The sequence below is a fragment of the Microcaecilia unicolor genome, chromosome 2, assembly GCF_901765095.1.
Source record: "Microcaecilia unicolor chromosome 2, aMicUni1.1, whole genome shotgun sequence".
Lineage (NCBI taxonomy): Eukaryota > Metazoa > Chordata > Amphibia > Gymnophiona > Siphonopidae > Microcaecilia > Microcaecilia unicolor.
Window position 1 is genome coordinate 654221127 of NC_044032.1, and position 24615 is coordinate 654245741.

At 40.3% G+C, this 24615-nt stretch overlaps 1 protein-coding gene across 1 annotated transcript in view; it reads left to right on the plus strand.

The window, feature by feature from the left end:
• KIAA1109 (KIAA1109 ortholog) overlaps positions 1-24615 on the plus strand; it is a 452391-nt gene that overhangs the window by 374198 nt on the left and 53578 nt on the right. The window contains 8 exon segments of the mRNA XM_030191772.1: positions 6339-6522; positions 9344-9505; positions 9597-9736; positions 12883-13084; positions 18794-18997; positions 21952-22131; positions 23238-23375; positions 24354-24611. Of these exon segments, the coding sequence (XP_030047632.1) occupies positions 6339-6522; positions 9344-9505; positions 9597-9736; positions 12883-13084; positions 18794-18997; positions 21952-22131; positions 23238-23375; positions 24354-24611 (1468 nt within the window).

The window sequence follows — 24615 nt, forward strand, 5'->3', positions numbered from 1 at the left end:
GATTGTTCTTTGCTGCCCTTTATTTATTTATGACATTTATATCTCACATTATCTCAAACAATTTTGAGTTCAATGTGGCTTACAATAAACAGTATAGGATACATAACAAAGAAAATATGAAAGTGCGAAACCCGTAAGAGAGAAACTTCACTGGCTCCCACTCAAGGAACGAGTTGTGTTCAAGATCTGCACGATTGTACACAAAATCATTCACGCAGATGCCCCAATCTACGTGCTAAACCTCGTGGACTTACCTCCCAGAAATGCCACAAGATCATCCCGCAAATTTCTCAATCTGCACTTCCCCAGCTGTAAAGGATTAAAATATAAGCTGATACACGCCACCACCTTGTCTTACATGAGCACGCAGCTGTGAAATGCATTACCTACAGCCCTGAAAGCTATTGATGAAATAACTAACTTCCGCAAATCTCTGAAGACACATCTATTCAACAAGGCCTACAAAGAGAACCCATAGCCTTACAAAACTACCTCACCAACTCACCCAATTATTACAGTCCACCTTATATCCTGCCTAACACCTTCCTTCTCTCTTCCCTCACCTAATCTTTGTACATCACTAATTGTATCTGATATCATGGAATGATTATGTCATAACCAAACTCTGTAAGCCACATTGAGCCTGCAAATAGGTGGGAAAATGTGGGATAAAAAATGCAATAAATAATAATAATAAAAATGCATAAGAAAGTAATTTTTTGTAAGAATCCAATTTTACAGTACAGTATCATAAATGTACTGGGATAGCTATGCATGTTTAACATTTAGAAAATCGAGAAATTGTATATGAAACAAAGAGAATGTTAATGGTAATTTTCTTTGTTTGTTACATTTGTACCCCGCACTTTCCCACTCATGGCAGGCTCAATGCGGCTTACATGGGACAATGGAGGGTTAAGTGACTTGCCCAGAGTCACAAGGAGCTGCCTGTGCCTGAAGTGGGAATCGAACAAAGTTCCTCAGGACCAAAGTCCACCACCCTAACCACTAGGCCTCTCCTGTTCTTTGTGAGGGTTTGTTTGAATAGGAACAATTTGAGGATTTTGCGGAATCTAGTATATTCCTGTATATTTCTTATTTTGGGTGGTAAGGAGTTCCACCATTTGGATCCTGGGTAAGGGAAGTCTGCAGAGTGGACAGTTTTGTAGATCACTTTTTTGCACTCTGTGGTGTATACTTTAAAAATAAGTGTTCAAACAGTGTGCCCAACTGAATAACAAAATGTACAAAGTTCAAAAATAAGCAAATAGTCCCATAATAATCCAAAAGACCTATCTGTAACACTTCAGGGAAATAATCACAATGAAAAGCGGAATGTGTATGACCCAGTTAGCCTCATTTCACTGCTTCTTCAGGAGTCAAATGAAAAAGTCAATCCGCTATCCCAAATCCCTGAAAATATCCAGATCCTTGTGGACTAACAAGCACCAAACACAGGACATCTTCTTGAATCTTTGCTACTATCTTGACCATGCCTCCATAAAAGATGGCGTCATTACGTGTCATTCACTAAAGTTCTAAAAATATATCAAATTATAGCATTCCATTCAATCATATCATTTAAACCCTACTCTGTTTCTGCTCTCATGGAATAAATCCATCATTGTTCTTTTTTCTAATACTATCTGTGCTCTATTCCCCCCCCTGTTTGAGCATTCCTTAACATGGTCCAAAACCAGTCATTTAATCTGAGAGAACTGATGATTCATCTGCATATAGTGTTGAACCATGGGAGCGGTGAGAGTTTGAGTTTGCACCCTACTCCGATGTTCCGTTAAACGTGTCCTTTTCTTGTGGTATGATCTATGTACATAAGTGCATAAGTATTGCCATACTGAGGCAGACCGAAGGTCCATCAAGCCCAGCATCCTGTTTCCAACAGTGGCCAATCCAGGTTTCAAGTACCTGGCAAGATCCCCAAACAGTACAATACATTTTATGCTGCTTATTCTATGAGATGTGCAACAAAAACAGAATTACAATCCATCTGATGTCTCAAGCGATATTCTTTCTGAGTAACAGGGTGAATCCAGATGGAAGTATTTAGGGAACTGCTACGAAGAGAGCATTTTCCACAAGGCTTATGTACACCCAAACTTTGAAAAGTATCTGTTGAAAATCTGGTTCGTACCACAACATTTTTATTATTAGGACCCCTCTTGAAAGCTATGCATGGACCTGATTAAAACACTTTATGAAGTTGTGAAATATGCCAATGCCTGTGAATGTTCTTAGTGACCTTAGGCGCATTGACGGAATGGTTGAGGATCTGTAGGCATACAACACTCTAAAATAAGGTTTCTTGATGATTGTTTTGGTGTACCCCAACTCAAAAATGTTCAAATAAAATCTGAGCGTGCTCCTTGAATTGCTCTATGGTGGAACAGATCCATATAATATGTAACAATTGGCTAATGGGTAGAGAATCCTTAAGCTTGCGTGGATGGCATCTGTAAATAATTATTTTGTTCAGTATTCTTTCTATATTCTGTGGTAGTTAATACACCTTGTTCTTTGAGAACATGAACATCCAAAAACATAATGTGAGTCAAATGGTGTTGCTCAAAATAAATATTATCATCTCTGGCTTTTAACCATTGTACAAATTGGTTTAATTGAGGACTTGTAGATGACCAAATGAGAAAGATGTCATCAATTCAGTGTAGCCAAATTTTTATGTGTTTCCACCAATGAGAGTTATACAAATAGCATTCTTCAAAAGCAGAAACATGCAAATTGGCCACGCTGGGGACCACGGCAAAATAAATTCATCCAGAAATTTGAAATAATTATTAGTCAAAAAGATCTCCGTCAAAGATAATAAAAAAGTAGATGAGGTATTGTGCCTTGTCAATGCTTCTCTGATGGTAAATATAGTTGAATGCTGCAGAATGTTTTCATAGAGTCCTCGAACATCAAGAGTTATCAAAAGATCAGAATGAGAAATGACATCAATGTGTTGAATCTTATTCAAAAAAATCTGTGGTATCTTTTATAAAAGATTTAGATTGAACCACTATTGGGCTCATTTTCGAAAGAGAAGTGTGTCCATCTTTCGACATAAATCGGAAGATGGATGGGTTCCCAGGGACGTCCAAATCGGTATAATCGAAACTCGATTTAGGACGTCCCTAACTGCACTCCGTCGCAAGGATGGCCAAAGTTCAAGGGGGCGTGTTGAAGGCATATTGAAGGCGGGACTTGGGCGTGCCTAATACTTGGACGTTCTTGACCCATAATCGAAAAAAACAAGGACGTCCTTGATGAACACTTGGACGTTTTCACCCAGACCCGTTTTTCTTATGACTTAAGGCACAAAAAGGTGCCCGAAATGACCAGATGACCACTGGAGAGAATCGGGAATGACCTCCTGTTACTCCCCCAGTGGTCACTAACCCCTCCCACCCTCAAAAAACATCTTTAAAAATGTGTCGTGCCAGCCTCAGACATCATACTCAGGTCCATGCCAGCGCATGCAGGTCCCTGGAACAGTTTTAGTGGGTACTGCAGTGCACTTCAGACAGGTGGACCCAGCCCCACCCCCCTACCTGTTACGTTTGTGGAGGAAACAGCGAGCCCTCCAAAACCCACCAGAAACCCACTGTACCCACATCTAGGTGCCCCCCTTCACCCATAAGGGCTATGGTAGTGGTGTACAGTTGGGGTAGTGGGTTTTGGGGGGCTCAGCACACAAGGTAAGGGAGCTGTGTACCTGGGAGCAATTTATAAAGTTCACTGCAGTGCCCCTTAGGGTGCCCGGTTGGTGTCCTGGCATGTCAGGGAGACCAGTGCACTACAAATACTGGCTCCTTCCACAACCAAATGGCTTGCATTTGGTTGTTTTTGACATGGACGTCTTTGGTTTCGAAAATTGCTGAAAATCAGAAACGTCCATGTGTAGGGATGGCGAAATTTAAGGATTTGGATGTCCCTGACGGTATTTTCAAAACGAAAGATGGACGTCCATCTTGTTTCGAAAATACGGGTTTCCCCGCCCCTAGATTTTGCCGTTTTGCAAGGACGTCCAAATTGCAACTTGGACGTCCCTTTTGAAAATGCCCCTCTATGGGTTTTAAAAAAATAATCTACACATTTGGAAGCAGGTTCTAATATTGTACCTGTTAGAGAGAGTATAGGACAACTGGCAGATCTGTCAACTGACTTGCGAACCTTAGGTACCAAATAAAAATTAGGAACTTTGGGATTTTGAGGTATCAAAAATTGTGACTCAGTTCTAGTTATCATGCCCTTTGTATGCCTTAGATACTAAAGCATCCAATTCATTATGCAAGGTACACATAGGGTCTTCTGTCAGTTTTTGATAGAATCGAATGTCATTAAGTTGAGTCAAAGCTTCTTGAGTATATTGGTCCCTGTACCACAGAACTTCACCTCCTTTGTCAGCAGACCATTGAACTTTATACAAGTGTTGTGTATAATTCTTTTGGATTATTATGGGACTATTTGCTTATTTAATCTGTTTAATTTGAACTTTGTATATTTTGTTATTCAGTTGGGCACACTGTTTGAACACTTATTTTTAATGTATACACTATAGAGTGCGACTTGACACATTTTGTTTAGTGGAACCCGGGGATGTAAAAAATGACGACTAATGTGTCAGCGAGTAGGACCTCTAATTGAGCCCTTCAATTGCTGTCATCACATAAAGCATTGGAAGTGCCTTAGTCATTGCTAATGATACTTAGGGTCCACGGCTTTATCACATATTTATATTTATAACAATTGCTATAGTGTCTCATCAACTCAGCGTACATCTAGAGGTGGTATAGAAATGAATCGTAGTAGTAGTAGTATTTCAAATAAGGTGAAAGAACTATTTAGTTTCGTGAGATAGATCTGCATGCAGTGCTTCCTTGGTCTCTAGATCTATCTAATGTGCTTTCATTGGGGGTATCCTGAAAACCCGACTGGATGAGTGTGCCCCAAGGACTGGGTTGAGAAGAACCAATCTAATTGGTTTACAAAACAAGCACCAGGGTAGCAGAGGAGAGTGAAGAGTGTGGGTAAATAGGCAGAAGAGGCATGGAGAAAACAAAAACCAAAAACAAGTACAGCATAAGTAAAGGAGTTAACAACTTGGGGGTTTGTTGACAGATTGTAGGTGAGTTGGAACAGGCAAGGTTTTAGTTGTTTGTTGAAACATGAGAGCAGAAGCTCAGGTCTTATTGTACATAGTTAGAAGTTCCACAGATGAGGTACAGCAGAACAGAAGGTGATTTAGCAGGAAACATTGTTAAATGTAGCAGTGAGCAGTGATTCCATGCTACTACTACTACTACTACTTAACATTTCTAGAGCGCTACTAGGGTTACGCAGCGCTGTACAATTTAACAAAGAGAGACAGTCCCTGCTCAAAGAGCTTACAATCTAATAGACAAGTGAACGGTCGGTCCGATAGGCCCATCCTAAATCCTGCTTGACAGGGATATAGTACCAGTACTGGCTGGTATGTGGACACAATTCTTGCACCAAACCTTAAAATGTCTCACACTTATATCAAGGCTTAGAAGGGTGAAACCTGGCAGTTGTGACGGGTGCAATTCTGGCCACCTTGTTGGGAAGACTAGATAGACCATGGTGGTCTTTCTCTGTCGCTACTATGACTTGTTAATTTTGATGTTTTCAGATGAATTTAAATGAGGTGGTTCAGATTTACTTAGAGGTTTCTCTCATTTCAGGAATAACATCAACTTTCTTACAATGTCCATATTGTAGTGCAATAATCATCTTGCTAGAAGGTCTTGATAGAATCATTGCCCAGATCGTTATAGTTGTAGCTACATTACCTGGTCCATAGTAGTTGAATAGCTACATCGCTGCTCTATGCCACAATGTAAACAGAGTTGCCAAGTTATCCAATTCTGGGAGGGAGCTTTTAGGCCAGTCCTGAATTTTACGACCCAGAGGCAACAGTAATTTCAATGGATAGAGTCAGGAACTGCAAATAACATTCTGGTCTAGGGTATGAATTGAAAAGCAGGTCTGGCTGAAAAGTCCTCCCTCCTGCTTCTAAGTAACATTAATACCTCTGTGTAAGCCTAACTGGAACTGAAAACATTTCTAGTACAACAGATTAATGAAACAGAAGCTTATACATATGTTAGGTAGTTGTGACCTGGCTTGGCCACTGTTGGAAGCAGGATACTGGGCTTGATGGACCATTGATCTGGGCCAGGTATGGCTATTCTTATCGTATTGTTTTGTCAGCTACTTTTATGAAATTTAAAAGTTATTTCTACTTTTAAGTAAAAGAAGACATTGAAAGTGACTGAAATTAATTTGTTTTAATACAGTTGCATTACAACTCTAAGACTTTAAAGACTGAATCGCCGAATACATCTAGAGGATCCTCTTTGCCAAGAACCCTTTCAAAGGAATCCAAGCTGTATGGTATGAAAGATACTACACCACCTCCTAGCACTGTCCACAGCAAGACTAAGACTCTGTTTCCTCCCCCGTCCCCATCTGTCCCATCAGGTACTTTCAGAGCCTGATGTTCTGTACTGTTTGCTGTTGCTGTTTTCTCGTCTTTATTTTCCTCTGTCTACCTATAACATTTACAAATGATGCTCATGCTTCTGTATGGGGTGGAAATATGGGAACCACAGTACATTAAAAGTGATTAACATATGCATTTTCCACTTTTGTGCAAAATCTGCAGCTGCTTTTTACCAAGTTTCATAGCAAACATGTTCCACATACTTTCCCTTTGCAACTTTCAAAGGATACAGAATTACTTACAGGCTTTTATACCTGCATATGTGCGCACAGCAATATAAAAATACAGTCTGCATGTGTTCATTTCCAGTCCTGTGCTTTTAGGAAGTTTGAGGGACTGCAGTTTACAATGGTGAACGGCTTTAAAAAGTGACCTCAAAGTGTTTGCACTGACACAAGAATGGGAATGAGTCGCCATTTTCATCTAATGTACACTTATTTTATATCAGTATTTGCTTTTAACATAAGCATAACCAGTTACGTAATCAAAAATAGCAATGAATAACAAATAGCCACTATCCTCTATTCAAATAATAAATTCAGATGGATATGTGGAGTATTTTCCCTGTGGCTTTCTGTGTTTCTATTGGCGCTTGTACACTGTAGCAAATTTGAGTAAAAGGAAATATATACAAAATAAGAATTTTATCTTTTAAAAATTCATTTTATTTCAAAAGGTATTTTTATACCCTGCTTCTATCCTTTAAGAAAGAAACAGTTCAAGGTTGGGGTAGCAGATTTTTTAAAGTCATGAAATACATTAAGTAAAACAGGATTTAATTGTAAACAGTTATTGCAGCCTCCTCTTTCGCACACAGACTTCCTTTGAGACGGCTGAATATTTCTTTAAAATAACTTTCCCATCTTATTAGGAGGGGATGCACGTCCCCATTGGTTCCAGATGTCCCTTTGTCCCCAGGTTTATACCATACCACTGCATCAGTCTTCCTTCGTTGTGTCACCCTACTTATTAATCAAGTTTTCACACTAGGTTCCTTTGTCGTAGTGCCAGTCCCCGTTTTGTCATCTGTATCACTCTGCTTAGAAACTTTGATTCCAATTCTTTTAATTCCTCCTTTCTAACCTTTTTCTCCCGGTTGTATTCACATTGTTCTTTTCTCATACACTGTATAAAACCATTCTACCTATAAATGTTAATATTGTTACAGCTTGCTGAATATTTAAGATATCTGTAATTAACTTAATGCTGGTGAGATATATATATATATAATTTATTTATCTTTTGATGTAGTAAAGAGGGCATTAAAAATGTGGAGTTGATATTCATAAGCACGTGTCAGGTTAACTTTGACAGTTAACTGGATAAATGTTGTTTCCCCAGGCCACTAAAGGGATAGTTTAAACTTTAGCCAAAGAGTAGCAATATTAAGCCTTTATCCCATTAAAGTTACCCAGATAAGTCACCTGCAGATATAGGAGTCCTCACTTCAGGATGTTTCTTAGAAGTATATAGTCAAATACAAATTAAACTAAAATATTGTGATAAAGATTGCCAGATATTTTTAACAATTCTTTAGAAGTGGTGCTGAAATGATAGTCAGGAGACAAAGAGCCACCTGAGTGAGAGACAACAGTAGACTTTTAGTTTATTTACCTGTAACCAGTTTATTTTATGAGACCAGTTCATCGTGTGGGATATTCTGTGGTTGGTGTGGGTCAGAGGTACTCTAGTGGAGTGGAGGTTTAGCCTAATTCTTAGTGCGGTGGCCTTTGATCCTGGGTTCAACTCCCACTGCAGCTCTTTGTGACCTTCGGCAAAGTCACTTAACCCTCCATTGTCCCAAGTACAAAAAAAATTTAGATTGTGAGTCCTGTAGGGACAGAGAAAGTACCTGCATATAATGTATACAGCGCTGCATACATCTCGTAGCACTATAGAAGTGATTAGTAGTAGTACTTTGGGATTAATATTTAAACTGCTCGCATTGATGTCAAGTCCACATGTACATTTTAGCTGCAGCCACCGCACCAGTTTTCAAAAGGAAACGTTGACAAATCTTCCATTCTCTTTGTGATTGTGTGAAGTGTCATGGTTGAACAAGCCATGTTTTGTGGTATTGTATTTTTCATAATATTGATCAAAAATAAAGTTATAAAAATGCATAAAATTTGACAATGCAATTTAAAACATATAGTTTCAATGCGGTTGACCCAGGTTGAGATGGTATCTTATTTTGTGTCAGGAGGGGTGGTTGTATTGGGATTGAGAGACAATATGTTAAATCAAAATTGGTCACTGTTGTTGTATTATACAGTTTTGAATGACTTTAATAAACTGAGGACCCTGTTTACTAAGCTGTGCTGTAGTTGCGCTAACGTTTTTATATGCGCTAATGCTATAGACACCCATATGGGTGTCTATAGCATTAGCGTGTGCTAAAAACGCTAGTGCGCCTTAGTAAACAGAGCCGTAAATTAAAATAAAAAACATACTTTTCCTCCTCCTGACCTAAATGTGCTCTCAGTGTGGCTGAAAGAACACTTGTGGAAGAGGATGTGCAGTTTCACATAAAAACCATTTTTTACCCTGTGGAAATCTCTTTAAAAACTGCCCTGCAAATAAACACAATTTTTAAAAGTCTCTCTCTATAATTTTTATTCTTATCAGATTTATATGTGAGGGGCAATAAGTACTGAGTTTATACCCTACTTTGAATGTAATGCCATAACAGTCCAGAAATAATTTTCCTTTCTGAAGCAATGAGCTTTTTTCGCTGCTGTTGAGAGAGGCTACGTTAAGTAATTCTTCCAAGTAAGCTGAGATTGTTTTCTGTTGCAGCCAAAGGAAAAGCGAGTGGTGGAGTTAAGACGGCGAAGCTCTATGCCTGGGTTGCATTACAGTCCTTGCCAGAGGAAATGGTCATTAGTCCAAATCTCCTGGACTTTCTAGAAAAGGCTCTTGAAACCATCCCTATTACACCAGTAGAAAGGCATTATACAGGTAGCATTTTCTGTCTGCCTAATACATTATTTTATTTTCTCCTGTTTTGATCTCCTGTTTTTCATCTTCTGTGTGGTTTATTTTCACTCAGCTGTCAGCTCTCAGGATGATGATATTGGACAGTTTGAAATACAAGATCCCTTGGAAGAGTCTACAATTTCATTAGTATCTTCGTCTACCTCTGCTTATTCCTCCTTCCCTGTGGATGTGGTGGTCTATGTACGTGTTCAGGTGAGAGTTAGGGCAGTGTGAAGAATGCTAAGCATATTCTGGCCAGAATAACACCTGAACTATAACGTCAAAAATAAGCTGAACTCCCTTCGACACTTAGTCAGTGTGCAGTGTGGTATCCATTCTTCATTGGGCTCCGTTATAATCACTGGTCTTAAAATTCTCCACTTGTATATAATATATATAATAAAATATAAGTATAATACTCAATCATGATCTTACTGGGCTCTCCGTTTCGCTATATTCCTCAGGGGACCAAGCAACAATTGGCAAATCACGATACCTACAATCAAACAAAGTGATACCACACATAACTTAGTGTAGATAATCATTAAATATTATTCATGAACGCATAAGACATCAAACCACTAACCTTACAAAATGGCGTCTCTTACTCCTATAACACCGGCAGTGAAAGCACCACCCGGAAGGAGTCTCACCTATTTATAGTCCTAATCGGGTTCAATCAGCTCCAGACTAGGATCCTACCTGTGTATTCAAAGATATTCAAAAACATGTTGTTCAAAAAAATATAGACCATTCTATTTGTGAATTTAACCCTCTTGGCTCTAATTAAGATCTTATTTCTGTCACCACCTCGAACATTATATGGGATGTGATCAATCGCAAAGCATCTGAAAGAATCAAAAGTGTGTCCTTTTTCTTGACAATGTGCTACTGTCGGAGCCCCTTTCTTATTCAGTTTGATACATGAACGGTGCTCTGTAATGCGTTGATGTAACCGACGTTTAGTTTTGCCTACATAGATTTTTTTGACAAGGGCAAATCAAAATATATATAACATATGTCGATTGGCAATCAGTATGGAAACGTAATTTATACACTTTCCCATCTACAGGATTTCTAAATTCAGTCATTTCTTGTGTAATATTACATGTTTTGCACTGTTGACACATCTTATGTCCCCCTGACTCACTGTGTTAGAAAATGTTTGCATATTTGTAAGTTGAAATGTTGAGGGAACCTGTGGTTCCGGAATGTTGTCCACCTGTTTGATTAATAAAAGTTTATAAATGAAAAAAAAAATAAAGACGGTAAATTAGCGGGACTCACAATCTCCTTCAAATTGCGAGTTCTAGAAAAAGCAATCCTAATTTGTTGATCATGCAAAATTGGGTGTGATTGCATAATAGACCAATTACGTTTAATAACACCCGATTTTGCACGATCAACAAATTAGAGGAATAAGAAGGCTAAGCAACAGGTCATAAAAGTACTAGTACCTGCTACTATGTCAGCTTGCAATTTGTGCTCATCTTCTATATATATATGTTTTAATATGATGCAAAGTACAGGATGAAATGCATTTCAATTTCTATTTTCCCAGATGCACTTGAAAGATTTTTTAATCACGCCTATGGCACCCAAAATAATGGCAAACAGAAAAAGCAAACACTGGGCCTTCAGGATTGAGAAAAGTGTAGTCCTTTAATATGACAAAGACCCGACACGAGCCGTGTTTCGGCGTTCAACCGCCTGCATCAGGGGTCCGTTGTGTTAACAGCTCGTCTGTATTCAGAAAGACGCCTCCAATAATCAAAACCCAAAATAATGGAAAATATTTCTGTATCTTGATGCCACATTTTCATGGTCTCAGACTGCATTTCCTGGTAGTTGAGGATATTCTTTCTCTCCACATGATTCACAGAATAATCATTTGGGACTGACACCTCTATAATCAGTACTGTTCTGGTGTTTTTCTCCTTTACCACTATGTCTGGCTTCTTTGCATCAAGCTTTTTATCAGTCAGAATTGAGGTGGCCAAGTCATCATAGGGCCTGGTGCAATATTTTCCGTATTGCCTTTTCATAGGTAGGGTTGTTGCAGTTTGTATGGTGGGAGTTGGTATTATTTTGATATAATGTTTGCTGTATAGGTTCCAAGTTTCTTTTTTGCAGAGTATTGTGTTACTTCCCATGTTTCCCACTGGAAGATGAATGTGTTCCCAACATGACAGTTTTAATATGTATATATTTTTATGTGCTGTAAAAGTAAACGTCCTAGCTCCATTGTTGGGGAATGTGAAGTATGTTACAGAACTTGGACTGATGGGTTTATATTGATGTTCTGTCCCATCCTCTATGGTCTGTGGACTTCACTCCCATATGGAAGAATTCATTGAATGATGCTCTCAAATGCTTGTTTTACTGCGAGGCTGAAAGTGGCTGAAGGGGTTTTTAAGGCCTTTGGGACTTTTTCAAAGATGATAGTATATTTTATAGTTAATTTAAAGGTGGGGGGAGGGCTGTGATGTACAACACTGAAAACTGAATGTTAGTGGGTTGACTGTACACATTCCTGAGATGTTTTTTTTTTTGTTTTGAGTTTATGCATGGTTGTTTCTGTTTTTGCTGGTTATTGCCAGGGGATCTGGGGCTGTGTCTGCTGGGCAAGTGGGACTACATATAGGGCTAGATTCTATATATGGAACCTAAAAAATCAGCGCCAAAAAAGTGCTTAATAGCGCATACACCTGGGAGCCACGCCTAACTTTAGTTGCGGCCATTTGCACCAGCTGAAATGTGGTGCAAATGTACGACCATAAATTAAGTGCCTATCCCCTGTATTCTGTAACAACAAGTGTAAATGTTAGGAATGCCCCTGTTGTGCCCCTGCACCTCCTATTTCCGCGCCCTATTTTTCAGATCGCGCATAAAATTTAGGTGCGGATCCCATGTCTAAATTTACATGCGTAAAGTCCAATTAAATTTAATTAGTGCCAATAATTGGCTTGTTCAATTAAATTGTGCATGCAAATTTCCACACATAATTTTTGACGGCTTTTATAGAATTAGGGGTATAATGCTGTGCTAACCATGCCCGGTTATCCAGGTACCAGATCAGTTTTAAAAACACGCTGACTGCCGCAGTCCGAGTATTGCCCTCAGAATGTTTTTCTGAACTTTGAGGGATTTTCTCTTGGCATCATCAGATGATATTACCCATTTGTGTGTCCGATTTTATCCTGCTGTCTATGGAAAACTCTATTAAGCGTAAAGAATGTTGCTTTCTTCATAGATCTTTAGCTAGACCGTAACAGCAGCCACACAACAATGTATGATGTTTGGACTGAGCTCTTAAATCATGGTCCGGGATCTTCAGCCTGTTTCTTTCTGCATCTTAGCCCTCACAGATCAAGTTTAACTGTTTGCCTGTCTCAAGAGTGGAGTGCATGTTGAAACTACCTTCTCTAGACCTGGTGTTCTCATCAAACCGGAGCGAGCTGGAAACCTCAGGGACCAGCCACCTTTCGGAAACATCTTTAACAGCAAATAACCTTTCACAGAGTGGATCCAGAGCCACGCTTAACAAAACTGCAGTGCCAGGTAGTTTGTTTTATTTAATACGACTCCTATTCCGCCAAATGCTGAATTCAGTTAACCTAGCTTAGATAAACTGCTTGGGAAAATGATGCATGCTTGTAGCTAGTGTGTTAGTGATGTCAGTCAGAGTTTAAGTGTAATGTCTTGAGAGTGAATTTTTTTAAATAAATGCACCAAAACATGTGCAGGCTGATTGACCCATGTTAGCTGTGGTGTTACAACCAACCCTATCCTGAGAACCAGAATGGGAAAATGGACAGATTTTCCTAAGTTATTAGGGAAGGTCAACATGATTAACATGGCTCTGCAGGCCCAATTATGCAGAAAAAGACCATCCAGCTTATTTTCAAAAGAGAAAGATGCCCATATTTCGACCCAAATCGGGAGATGGGCGTCTTTCTCCCGTGGGCGTCCAAATCAATATAATCGAAAGCCGATTTTGGGCATCTTCAACTGCAGTCTGTCGAGGAAACGGCCAAAGTTGACAGGGGCATGTCGGAGGCATGGTGAAGGTGGGACTGGGGCGTGTTTATTGGCCGAGGAGAGATGGGCATCCTCAGCCGATAATCGAAAAAAGAAAGGCGTTTTTAGTGCGAATTTGGGTCACTTTTTTTGGACCCTGTTTTTCACGAACAAGTCCCCAAAAAGTGCCCTAAATGACCAGATGACCACTGGAGGGAATCGGGGATGACCACCCCTAGTGGTCACTAACCCCCTCCCACCCAAAAAAAAACAACTTTAAAAACTTATTTTGCCAGCCTGTATGCCAGCCTCAAATGTCATACCCAGCTCCATCACAGCAGTATGCAGGTCCCTGGAGCAGTTGTTAGTGGGTGCAGTGGACTTCAGGTAGGTGGACCCAGGCTGCTACAGTAGATTTCCTTTGTGACTTCGTTCCAGAAAGGAGAAACAGGGGTGATATGATACAGACGTTCAAATATTTGAAAAGTATTAATCCACAAACGAACCTTTTCCGGAGTTGCGAAGGCGGTAGAACGAGAGGACATGAAATGAGATTGAAGGGGGGCAGACTCAAGAAAAATGTCAGGAATTATTTTTTCACGGAGAGAGTAGTGGATGCTTGGAATGCTCTCCCGCGGGAGGTGGTGGAAATGAAAACGGTAACAGAATTCAAACACGCGTGGGATAAACATAAAGGAATCCTATTCAGAAGGAATGGATCCTAAGGAGCTTAGCCGAGATTGGGTGGCAGAGCCGGTGGTGGGAGGTGAGGATAGTGCCGGGCAGACTTATACTGTCTGTGCCCTGAAGAGGACAGGGTATACACAAAAAGTAGCACATATGAGTTTGTCTTGTTGGGCAGACTGGATGGACCATGCAGGTCTTTTTCTGTTGTCATTTACTATGTTACTATGTTACTATATCTGCTCAAATTTGATGATCCAACACCGTTACTTCTTGTACCATGCCCTGCATTCCACTAAGGACTAGATATAAAATAGTTCCCTCTTTTGTCAGCTCTTGGATCAGTTGCTCTAAGAAGCAGTAATTTATTATGTCTAGGAATTTTACCTCCCTAGTGCTCCCTGATGTAACATTTATCCAGTCAATATTGGGGTAATTGAAATCACCTATTATTATAATGTTGCCCAATTTACCAGATTTCTTAATTTCTTTAAACATTTGTTCATCTGTCTGTTCGTTCTAGCCTGGCAGATGATAATACAGCCCTACCAAGTTATACTCTTTCCCTTCACACGTGGAATTTTTATCCACAGGGATTCCACGCTGCTATCTGTTTCATGTAGAATTTTTATTTTGTTTGACTCAATTCTCTCTTTAATGTATAGTGCAACCCCACCTCCAATTTGATCTACTGTTTCATCACTGTGGTTTCATACTTTATGTTAAGCGTCTGCCTGGATCACAGTGCTCGTTAGTTTTTGCCTTTACAGTGGGACACATATTGTTAATTTACTGATCCTACAGGCATGATTAGCATAAGTGCTGCTTAATTTATTCTGTATTAAAAGTCACGAGGGAAGTCCAGAAGAGGAAACAGTAGTCTGCAAGCAGCATAAGGCAGTCCACAAAAACAGAACCACACTTCTTCTGTTCTAAAAAGATTTTTATTTCCACCACTTCAAAGTCAAACAATGCCCGACATGACCAATCAGCTGTTTGGTGCTGAATGAGGAGGAGTAGCTCTGCGAGTGAGAATACTGAGCTGCTAGTTCCTGTCGTCTTAATTTGGACTTAGAACTATTACGTGCAAATGCCTTTTGGAACCTTAATAGTTTTGTAGCCCCTGACGCAGCCTGTAGAAAGGCGAAACATGGCCACGTCAGACATTGTTTCACTTTGAAGTGGTAGAAATGAAAGCCTTTTTAGAACAGAAGACATGTCTTCTGCTTTGGTGAACTGCCCAAGTCACGAGGGCCCGGTAGTTGGATTTATTATACACTGCATTTCTTTGACTGAGCTGGAGTCTCACTGATCCTAGATGGAGGTTGGTGCCAGCTAGATTCATGAGAGTTCCCATCATCCTGTGCAGTCCTGTTGCACGAAGCAACTGCTCCAGCATGATCAAGTGCTACCTGTCACTTTCGTATTAAACACAAGCCAGTGTACATGTTTTTCATCTCAAGAAGCTGCTAATAGAACCAACTATTGGTAGTTCAACTTGCCACAGTCTAGGCTCCAACGTAACCAGAGTACCTCTAAGTACAGACTGTTATGCGGGGTTTTCATGAAGTCTCATCCTGTCCTCCTCGGGTTACATAGTAACATAATATATGATGTCAGATAAAGACCCATCTGCCCAATAAGGTGGCCAGAACCGCACCTGCCACTCCATGCAGGTTACACTCCGCCATGATCAAATACTGACATAACAAATAGGACACACAATCACGGAAGTGTGATTTTATCATTTTGGATAATTGCATTTATTGTCAATACTTGACTAAACCAGCAATCCAACAATGTTGCAAACTGACAGGTTTCTGCCAGGTACTTGTGACCTGGCTTGACCATTGTTGGAAACAGGATACTGAGCTAGATGGCTACTCTTATGTTCTTATGACAGTTTACCCGCCATCAACCCTTAGGTGAATGCGACGCAAAAAACGCATACTTTTTCTTGATCTGTCCCCGCTATCCTCAGGTCACAGACTGTAAAAGGCTGCCCGGCACTTGTCCTACTTCCCAATTGGTAGAGTTGCCATCAAAGCCTACTCTTGCCCAACTATATTGGGACACAGACCTTAAACATCTGCCCTGTTTTGCCATATTTGGACGCACACCCTCGAAGTCTGCTCAGAAGCACTAGGTTGCTCTTGGAGTGACCCTCATGCCCCTGGACCTCTGGCCCACAGTTATGATTTCCTGCTATTGTAGACTGCTTGTTACATACTAACATAGTAACATAGTAGACGACGGCAGAAAAAGACCTGCACGGTCCATCTAGTCTGCCCACGATAAACTCATATGTGTATACCTTACCTTGATTTGTACCTGTCTTTTTCAGGGCACAGACCGTATAAGTCTGTCCAGCAGTATTTCCCGCCTCCCAACCACCAGTCCCGCCTCCCATCACCGGCTCTGGCACAGACCCCGTATAAGTCTGCCCTCCCCTGTCCTAGCCTCTCAACCACCAACCCCTCTTCCCCCCGCCACCCAATTTCAGCTAAGCTTCTGTGGATCCATTCCTTCTGCACAGGATTCCTTTATGTTTATCCCACGCATGTTTGAATTCCGTTACCGTTTTCATCTCCACCACCTCCCGCGGGAGGGCATTCCAAGCGTTCACCACCCTCTCCATGTGGCATTATAATACGTTAAAAGTCATTTCTATTCCACATTAGCTGTAAAATTGAATGTGGCTTACAAATCAGAACAGCAATAAAGAAAATAAATACTAGACAAAGAACATCATCCAATGAAAATGGCAACATAACGATAAAATCTCATGACAGCATCAAAAACTTTTGAGATAGAAAAGACTGACATTTTCCTAAATATGCCATAATTATCAGAGATTTGTATCTCCAAATGTAGAATGTTCCACCATTTAGAAGCTAGATAAGGAAAACATATTGAATGGAAGGATTTATATACAGTTTTCCTACAACTAGGGATCTTGCCAGGTATTTGTGACCTGGATTGGCCACTGTTGGAATCAGGATACTGGGCTTGATGGCCCTTTGGTCTGTCCCAGTATGGCAATATTTATGTATTTAAATAAAAAGTGAGAAATTTCCTAGACTGTGTGGCTACACACGAACCTTATTCTACCACAACATTACTGTATTTGTTCATACCGGAATTGTCGAACGCCTTTACGGTACTATGTAGGCCACATTGAGCCTGCAAATAGGTAGGAAAATATGGGATACAAATGTAACAAATAAATAAATCTTGCATATAGCCATGTGCAATACCATAAATTATTTGAATTATAAACACTCAAAGCTTAAAAACTGATTGTGCCTCAACTGGTAGCCAGTGCAATCTTATTCACAAAGGCGAAGCCCTTTCGAATTTAGATACTCTCTAAATCAGACAAACAGCAGTATTTTGAACTGTCTGGAGTTTTAGCAGCAAAGTTTTCTTACAACTGCTATACACAATATTACAATAATCTAAATTAGTAAGTACCAGAGACTGAACCAACAAACAATAGGCTTCTATTGAAAAACAATTTCTCATCTGTCTCAGTTTCTGCAAAGTTCTAAAAGCCTTAGTTGCCACAGCAGAAACCTTCAGATCAAAGGTCAAATGATTATCCAACACAACTCCTAATATTTTAAGCTAGTATCCAGCTTATGGTGTAAAGCTGTGATCAGAAACCAACTGAAATGGATTACTAACAATCCGAAATTTGGTGAGTTTGAATGTCATAGCCCAAATTATCAAGACCACATTTTATATCCCTTAAAATGTTGTTAATGGTCTTATGAAATGGAATATATATGGTAATGGCATTGGCATAAATGAATGGATACAACACAAGAGAGGCCAACATTTTCCCCAGTGGAGCCATGATGATATTAAAACTGGGGAGATGGTCAAACCCTCCGGTACTTGGATGTAACAAAAGAGAGGGAACAAAGTACAAACTAAAGTCCAAACAAAAAAAAACAGCACCACGGGCCTTTAAAAATGGAACTGTGGTGCTGTTTTTTTTGTTCAAACCCTCCGGTACACCACATTCAGATCTCCATTCAGCTGTCAAAGACCCTGATGACTGTACCCGATAGGATCTACTACCCAAAAAACCCTGAAACCACCAGTTAACATTTCCTGCTATACCCTTATGATCAAATCCACTGGACATGTCATGTAGAATGATCACTTTTTAAAAAATGTTTCAAAGGTTAAATAATGTAATTTGGGATTGATGAGTAATATGGAGAGCTGTATTTAACAGATAAATATTGCCGTATCTTAAGCTTACCATTCTGACGGCCCTAACACTAACCAAGTCGCAGACCAGGAATTTAATATTTTTAAAGCAGACTGTACAGCAGGTCCAGTTTGACATAAAACTGTAAAATGATCAAATATAGACATAAATACAATAAATGAGGTAAACTTGGAAATATGATGTTAGTGTATTGATATGTATTTATTGATATTTTTAGTGTTGTATGAAATTTGCTTTTTTTTTCCACTTTGATTATTCATGAGTAGATGAAGCAGAATATTCATTTTGTGCAGTAAATTCAATGTTTGTTTTCTTTCCTCTAGGATCACCTTCTGGACTTGGCAGCCCCCTGGGCAGAACTAGACACAGCAGCAGTCAGTCCGATTTAACCAGCTCGAGCAGTAACTCCTCCGGCCTAAGCTTCACAGCCTGCATGTCTGATTTTTCTCTCTACGTCTTTCACCCATATGGAGCAGGAAAGCAGAAATCTGCAGTTTCTGGTCTTGCTCAAGGATCAGGAGCTTTAGGTAGGATAAATTGTTTGTTGATTCATGAAATGGACAGGTGATTTCCAATGCTGTTTTACAAAAAGATGGAGGACGTTATCAAGGTGGACTACCGTGGGGTTATTTTAGCACAAGTCATGCTATTTTATTTATTTATTTATTTACTAGTAAAAAAGGCCCGTTTCCAAAACAAATGAAACGGGCGCTAGCAGGGGGGGGGGGGGGGGGGGTGTCGGTTTGAGTTGAAGGGGATTCCGGGTGTGCGGCTGGTTTTTTTCCAGCCAGTGTTAAAGAAATGTTAGGCAAGTGAGGAGTAGGGAAACACGCGGACTATTTTCTGTGCTTCGTTCGCTGATTTTTACTGGCTGGCTCACGGGTAAGCCTACCAGTTGGGCGGCACCTTCTTCAGGGCTGGTACATTTCAGATGGTGAGAGGCTGTTTTTGTCGTGCCTCGTGCGATCTAAAAATTTTCACACATACCCCTACCTTGCGGTGGTCGTCTGCTTTCGTTCCTGGTCAGATAATCAGCCGTTCGGTCCTCCTCTGTTCTCTTTGTTTTTGTGCTAATCACTCGTTCTGCTGGTAGTGAGTGCTCCTCCCTTCTTACCTTGTTCTTCTCTCTGATTGGTCCTTGTAACGTCGCATTTCGTTGCTTGGTAACGTTCGGGCAGAGACGTGGCTGGCTGGCTTGAAGGCTTCACACCACGAATCCACGAACCCTACAGCTTCAGTGACGTCAGATGGCTTCAGGGCATGGCTTCAGGGCTTCAGGGCTTCACAGAACGTTGTCCTCATTAGAACGTTCACGGTGCGTTTTATTATATTAGATTTGGTGCATTTTTACCCCACATTTTCCCACATAAGCAGGCGCAATGTGGCTTACATTAAGTCAAAAGGATACAATTCAACACAGAGATGGCACTGAAACAGAATGTGACAGGAGGGAAGGTTCACAGAATGACACGGGTGAATGACAGGGGTGAAGAGCCAACAAGAGAGAGAGGTTAAACAGTGGAGGAGCCAGAGGAATAAGCCTTGGCGAATAAGAAGGTTTTTAAGAACTTCTTGAACTGTTGATGGTCGATCAGCTCCTTAAGCTGTCTTGGCAGAACATTCCAGGATTGTGGACTGATGTAGGGGAAGGACGAAGCATAGAGAGTCTTATATTTTACATGCCTGCAGGTGGGGTAATGAAGATTGAGGTAGGTCCTTGCACATCTCAGGACATTTCTAGATGGCAGATCGATTAGGTTAAGCACGTATTCAGGGGCTTCTCCACGTATCATCTTGTGTGTAAGTGAACAGATTTTAAATGTAATACGGTCTTTGACAGGCAGCCAGTGTAATTGAAAACGGAGTGGCTGAGCAGGAACAAGTGAGATTTCCCCAGGATAAGTCTTGCAGCCGTGTTTTGAGCCGTCTGAAGCCTTTTCAGAATATAGTCCCGGCAGCCGGCATAAATCCCGCTGCAGTAGTCTATATAGGATAGGACCAGCCAGTGAACAAGGGTACAGAAAAGTTATTTTAGCATTTTATGCAATGAGACCCCGTGCTAAAATAGCATGACTTGTGGTAAAATAGCCCATCTTAACAATAGCCCACGTTGAAAACTCCCCCCCCCCCCCCCCCCCGAGGTCTGCTTACTAAAGTGCTGTAAAGTTTTGCACTTCACATTAAGTGGCCTGTGGTAGTGCGAGGCGTATTTTGGGTGCACACTGGGCCATTTTTATCACGTCTAGGAAAAAGACATTTTTAAGGGGCTGAAAAATGGACGTGTGCTAAAATTGAAACCAGCCTGCATCCATGCAGCTTACCACCGAGTAAGTGGAATTCAACGCGTGCCAAATTCGCAATTACCGCCAGGCTCAAATGCTAGCTGGGTGGTAGTGCCCATTTGGCATGCGTTATAAGTGTGTAGGCTGTCCCGCACATTTGTAAAAGGGCCCCTAAATGCAAAAATTAATGCGATGCAAATGCAAAGAGCGTGTGATTTCTGTTTGAGATACCAAACAGAAATATTCTTTAGCGTGTATTAAGTGTATACTCAGTTTTCACAGATGCACTTACAGCTATGATAACAGGGACAGTGCGCTAAATGAAAGTACGCAGTCCATCCACTCCATAACAGGTTATCCAGGTAATGAGAAGGTAAAGCGTTCCTTCCTTCGCCTCAGGAGATGGAGTAAAGTTTCAGCACTAAACTGGAGCTAAAAAAGTACATTATCCTGAATAGGAAATAATCCTTCTGAAGGTTATTAGCTTGCGTGAATTCAAAATGTGGCAAAATTAATTCCATTCCTTTACTTTCCACTTAGAGCTTGTTTTTATTTTTGCACTAAACCCTTTACCAAATTAAAGGTAATTTTAGTATACTTGAGGGTCGTTGTACTAAACTGCGGTAAAAAGTGGTCTTAGCGTGCCCTTATGTGGGTCACTTTTACAGCAGCTGTAAAAATCGACTTTTGTCTGTATTTTGTATTAATAGCCATGCGCTAATGTTGCCTTTAGCATGCAGTCATTAAAATTAATTATCATGTGTGTACTTATCGCCAGCTATTCTGTAGGTAGTAAGGGCCTATGTGGTATTTTTGCAGCTGCACTGTTTAGCGCAGGAACACCCACTCTCTGCCCCCCTGACACACCCCCTCAAAAAATTAAAATATTTTTTTGCACACGGTTAGCGTGCACTGATTTGGCACTTACCTCAGGATGCCATTTTAAGCTGCATTAGGCGCTCATTAGCACTTAACGCAGCTTAGTAAAAGAGTCCGTAAAATCATTACCAAAACTGAAGTAATAAAGCTTATTAAAGCCTAGCACAGCATCGACATAGGCCCCTAACTGAGTTTTATCTACACCTCAAAAGTAGCTACACCCTGTCTCTATCTACCAACTTTTTATGGCAGTTCATACTGTAGTAAAATAGCTGTACTTTAGGAAGACGTTCCTTGTGCTGTCTCCTCTCACTCTGTAGGTCAGGTAGACGAGGACGCAACTTCGGTTACGGGTCGAAAAGATTCTTTAAGTATTAATCTTGAGTTTGTGAAAGTGAGTCTGTCCAGAATGAGGCGTTCTGGAGGCTCATCCTTCTTCGAGAGTCAATTCATGAACAAAGCTACAAGCAAACTGGACACCACATTAATTAATATCTCAGGTATTCACTTCTCTTAATATGTGAACTAAAATATATGTGATAGGAAGACATGCCAAGAAACGTTTCTAGGTTCCTATATACAGTTTCTCTTGGGGCAATTTCTCAAAATGGGTTAGTTTTACACATGAATCAAAATATAACAGAGAAAACAGTTTTAAATCACCAAAAACCAAAGCAAAACCTGCTTATAACGACCCAAAACCAAAGGAGGAAATTGCTGAAAAAAGAAAATACAGATTATTACGAAGGTGCCTTAGAGCTAGATGTCCCCACAAAGGACTCAAAGTTCCTAACCGGGGCTACAGATAAAATAAACATTGGCAACCTTCAAATTAAAATTCATTAGGCATTAGAAAAAAACTCCAATAAGTTAGCAGTAGTTTCCTGCCTTCAGGTTTCAAGTAAATACTCCAAAAAGCAAAAGGTCAACAATACAATAGCTAACAGCTCCAGGAAAAATGCAGTATCAACCCTCCAAAGTGTAAGAACGCCACTTATCTCATTGTCCCAGGGTTGATTCATTGACCATAATGTCCCCAAATCCCTTTGGTTCTGGATTGTTATAAGCAGGCTTTCCTTTGGTTTTAGTTTTACACATACCATGACGGAAATGAACCTCACTCCTAAGTCTGAGTTTTTTCTTTGCTGTTTTGGTCTTTGCATTTTCCTTTCTACTTTATAAGATTGTAATAGATGAAAGGGATATATTCCATCCAAGAAATACCAATCACACACTGACTTAAGATAAACATAATCAAGCACACACACCTACAGGATTTCTTTTTTATTTTGAAAATGTTGATAAAAAAAATTAAAAAAAAACTACAGTATTTCCAAGAAGATAACAAAACATAGCTTGAAGAAGATTGCGGAGAAGAATGATAAGAGGCACAATAATTCTTATCCATCTCCAAAGTCCTTGAAGTTGAGTGGATCCTCCCACAGATAAAGAATGTTGTGAAGAGAGAGAACTTCTCAGGCTCCAAGTTGATTACAGTTACCCTCTCTGCAGCATTACACGGCTTCCTGGTGTGTTTGAGAAGCGCCATAATAGTCCAAACGTTTGAGTTTGATACATGAGGACTCTTTTCTGTTTATTTCACCAGCTGTTTGTGATATTGGTTCAGCTTCTTTCAAATATGATATGCGCCGACTTAGTGAAATTTTGGCTTTTCCAAGAGCCTGGTATCGGAGGAGTATCGCCAGACGCCTTTTTCTGGGTGATCAAACCATCCATATACCAGGTAGGTTCTCCTTCCTATGAGGAGTCTTCTAAGAATGACATGAGGGCTCACAGGTTTCTGTAATATGCTAAATTAGTTCCTCCCTACCCTCATCCCACATCACAAAAGTGTTAAAAAAAAAATTTGATAACTTTTTATTGAAACAAAAATAAAGTGCAAATACGAACCAATAATAAAGAACACAGTGGAACTATTACATAACGAAACCATGTAAATTTGCATTCACACACAATAAGGCATACCAGGGCTTAAACAGCAGGGATTTATAAATCCCCCTCCAGACAGTGCCCTCCCCCAAATCTACCCGCTAGTACAAAGTAAAAATTTCCACAGAACATTCATCTGTATCTTGATTTCCATGTCTCTAAGGCCAGCTGTGCAAAAGAATATTGCCAATGGGGAAGTTGTAGTCTTATACATCCCCCACCTCCTCAAGTTCTCAGTCTAAAGACAAATAACCAACATTTCATAATACATTTTAAAGAAAGCTCTATTGTACTCTAAAGCCCAGTACTTATCCGTTGCTTAAGAATAGAGGATATAAAAAATACCCTCCATGACTGGGAGAACTGAAATCACTCACAGTTTCCCGCACAGCAGTCCTCAAGCTGTGTCTGTCTTAAATCTTCTACCTGTACAGACACCGAACACCGTGGCAGCCTTCGAATACTGAGACAGCCACTTACTGAATGTCACTGTAATGTAGAATCCCCACATCCCATTTTCAGCCTACCAAGGGCAGGAGCCCAAGCTCAGCATGGATACAGCACAAAGCATTAAGAGCCAGGCTGACAGGAAGGAATGATGGCAGTGTTTAGAATTATTTCATGTTGATGCTTCTATATTTCCTGCATTGTAGTAGCTTATTTCAGAATGTCTTTATCCGAGTTACGTTTTAATTTTTTCACCAATAACTGAATCATATGTACGTCAAACTTGCTGACTGATTAGTACTGTTATCTGCTGATTTCCCCGTAGCGTCTGGCCCAGGAACACCAGACTCTATCGAGGGGATTAACCAGCACCTTTCTCCTGAATCCTCACGTAAAGCTTACTATCGGACCTGGGAACAGCCCAGTCAGTCAGCCTCCTTCACACACATGGCACAGTCGCCCAATGTGTTCAGCGAGCACACATCAAACAGCAGCATGTCACCAGGAGTAGGCTCTCACAACTTAAAATCTCCAGCGGCAACACGATCCAGGAGTGTGTCCGACTCATCAGCTCCAAGGAGAGGTAC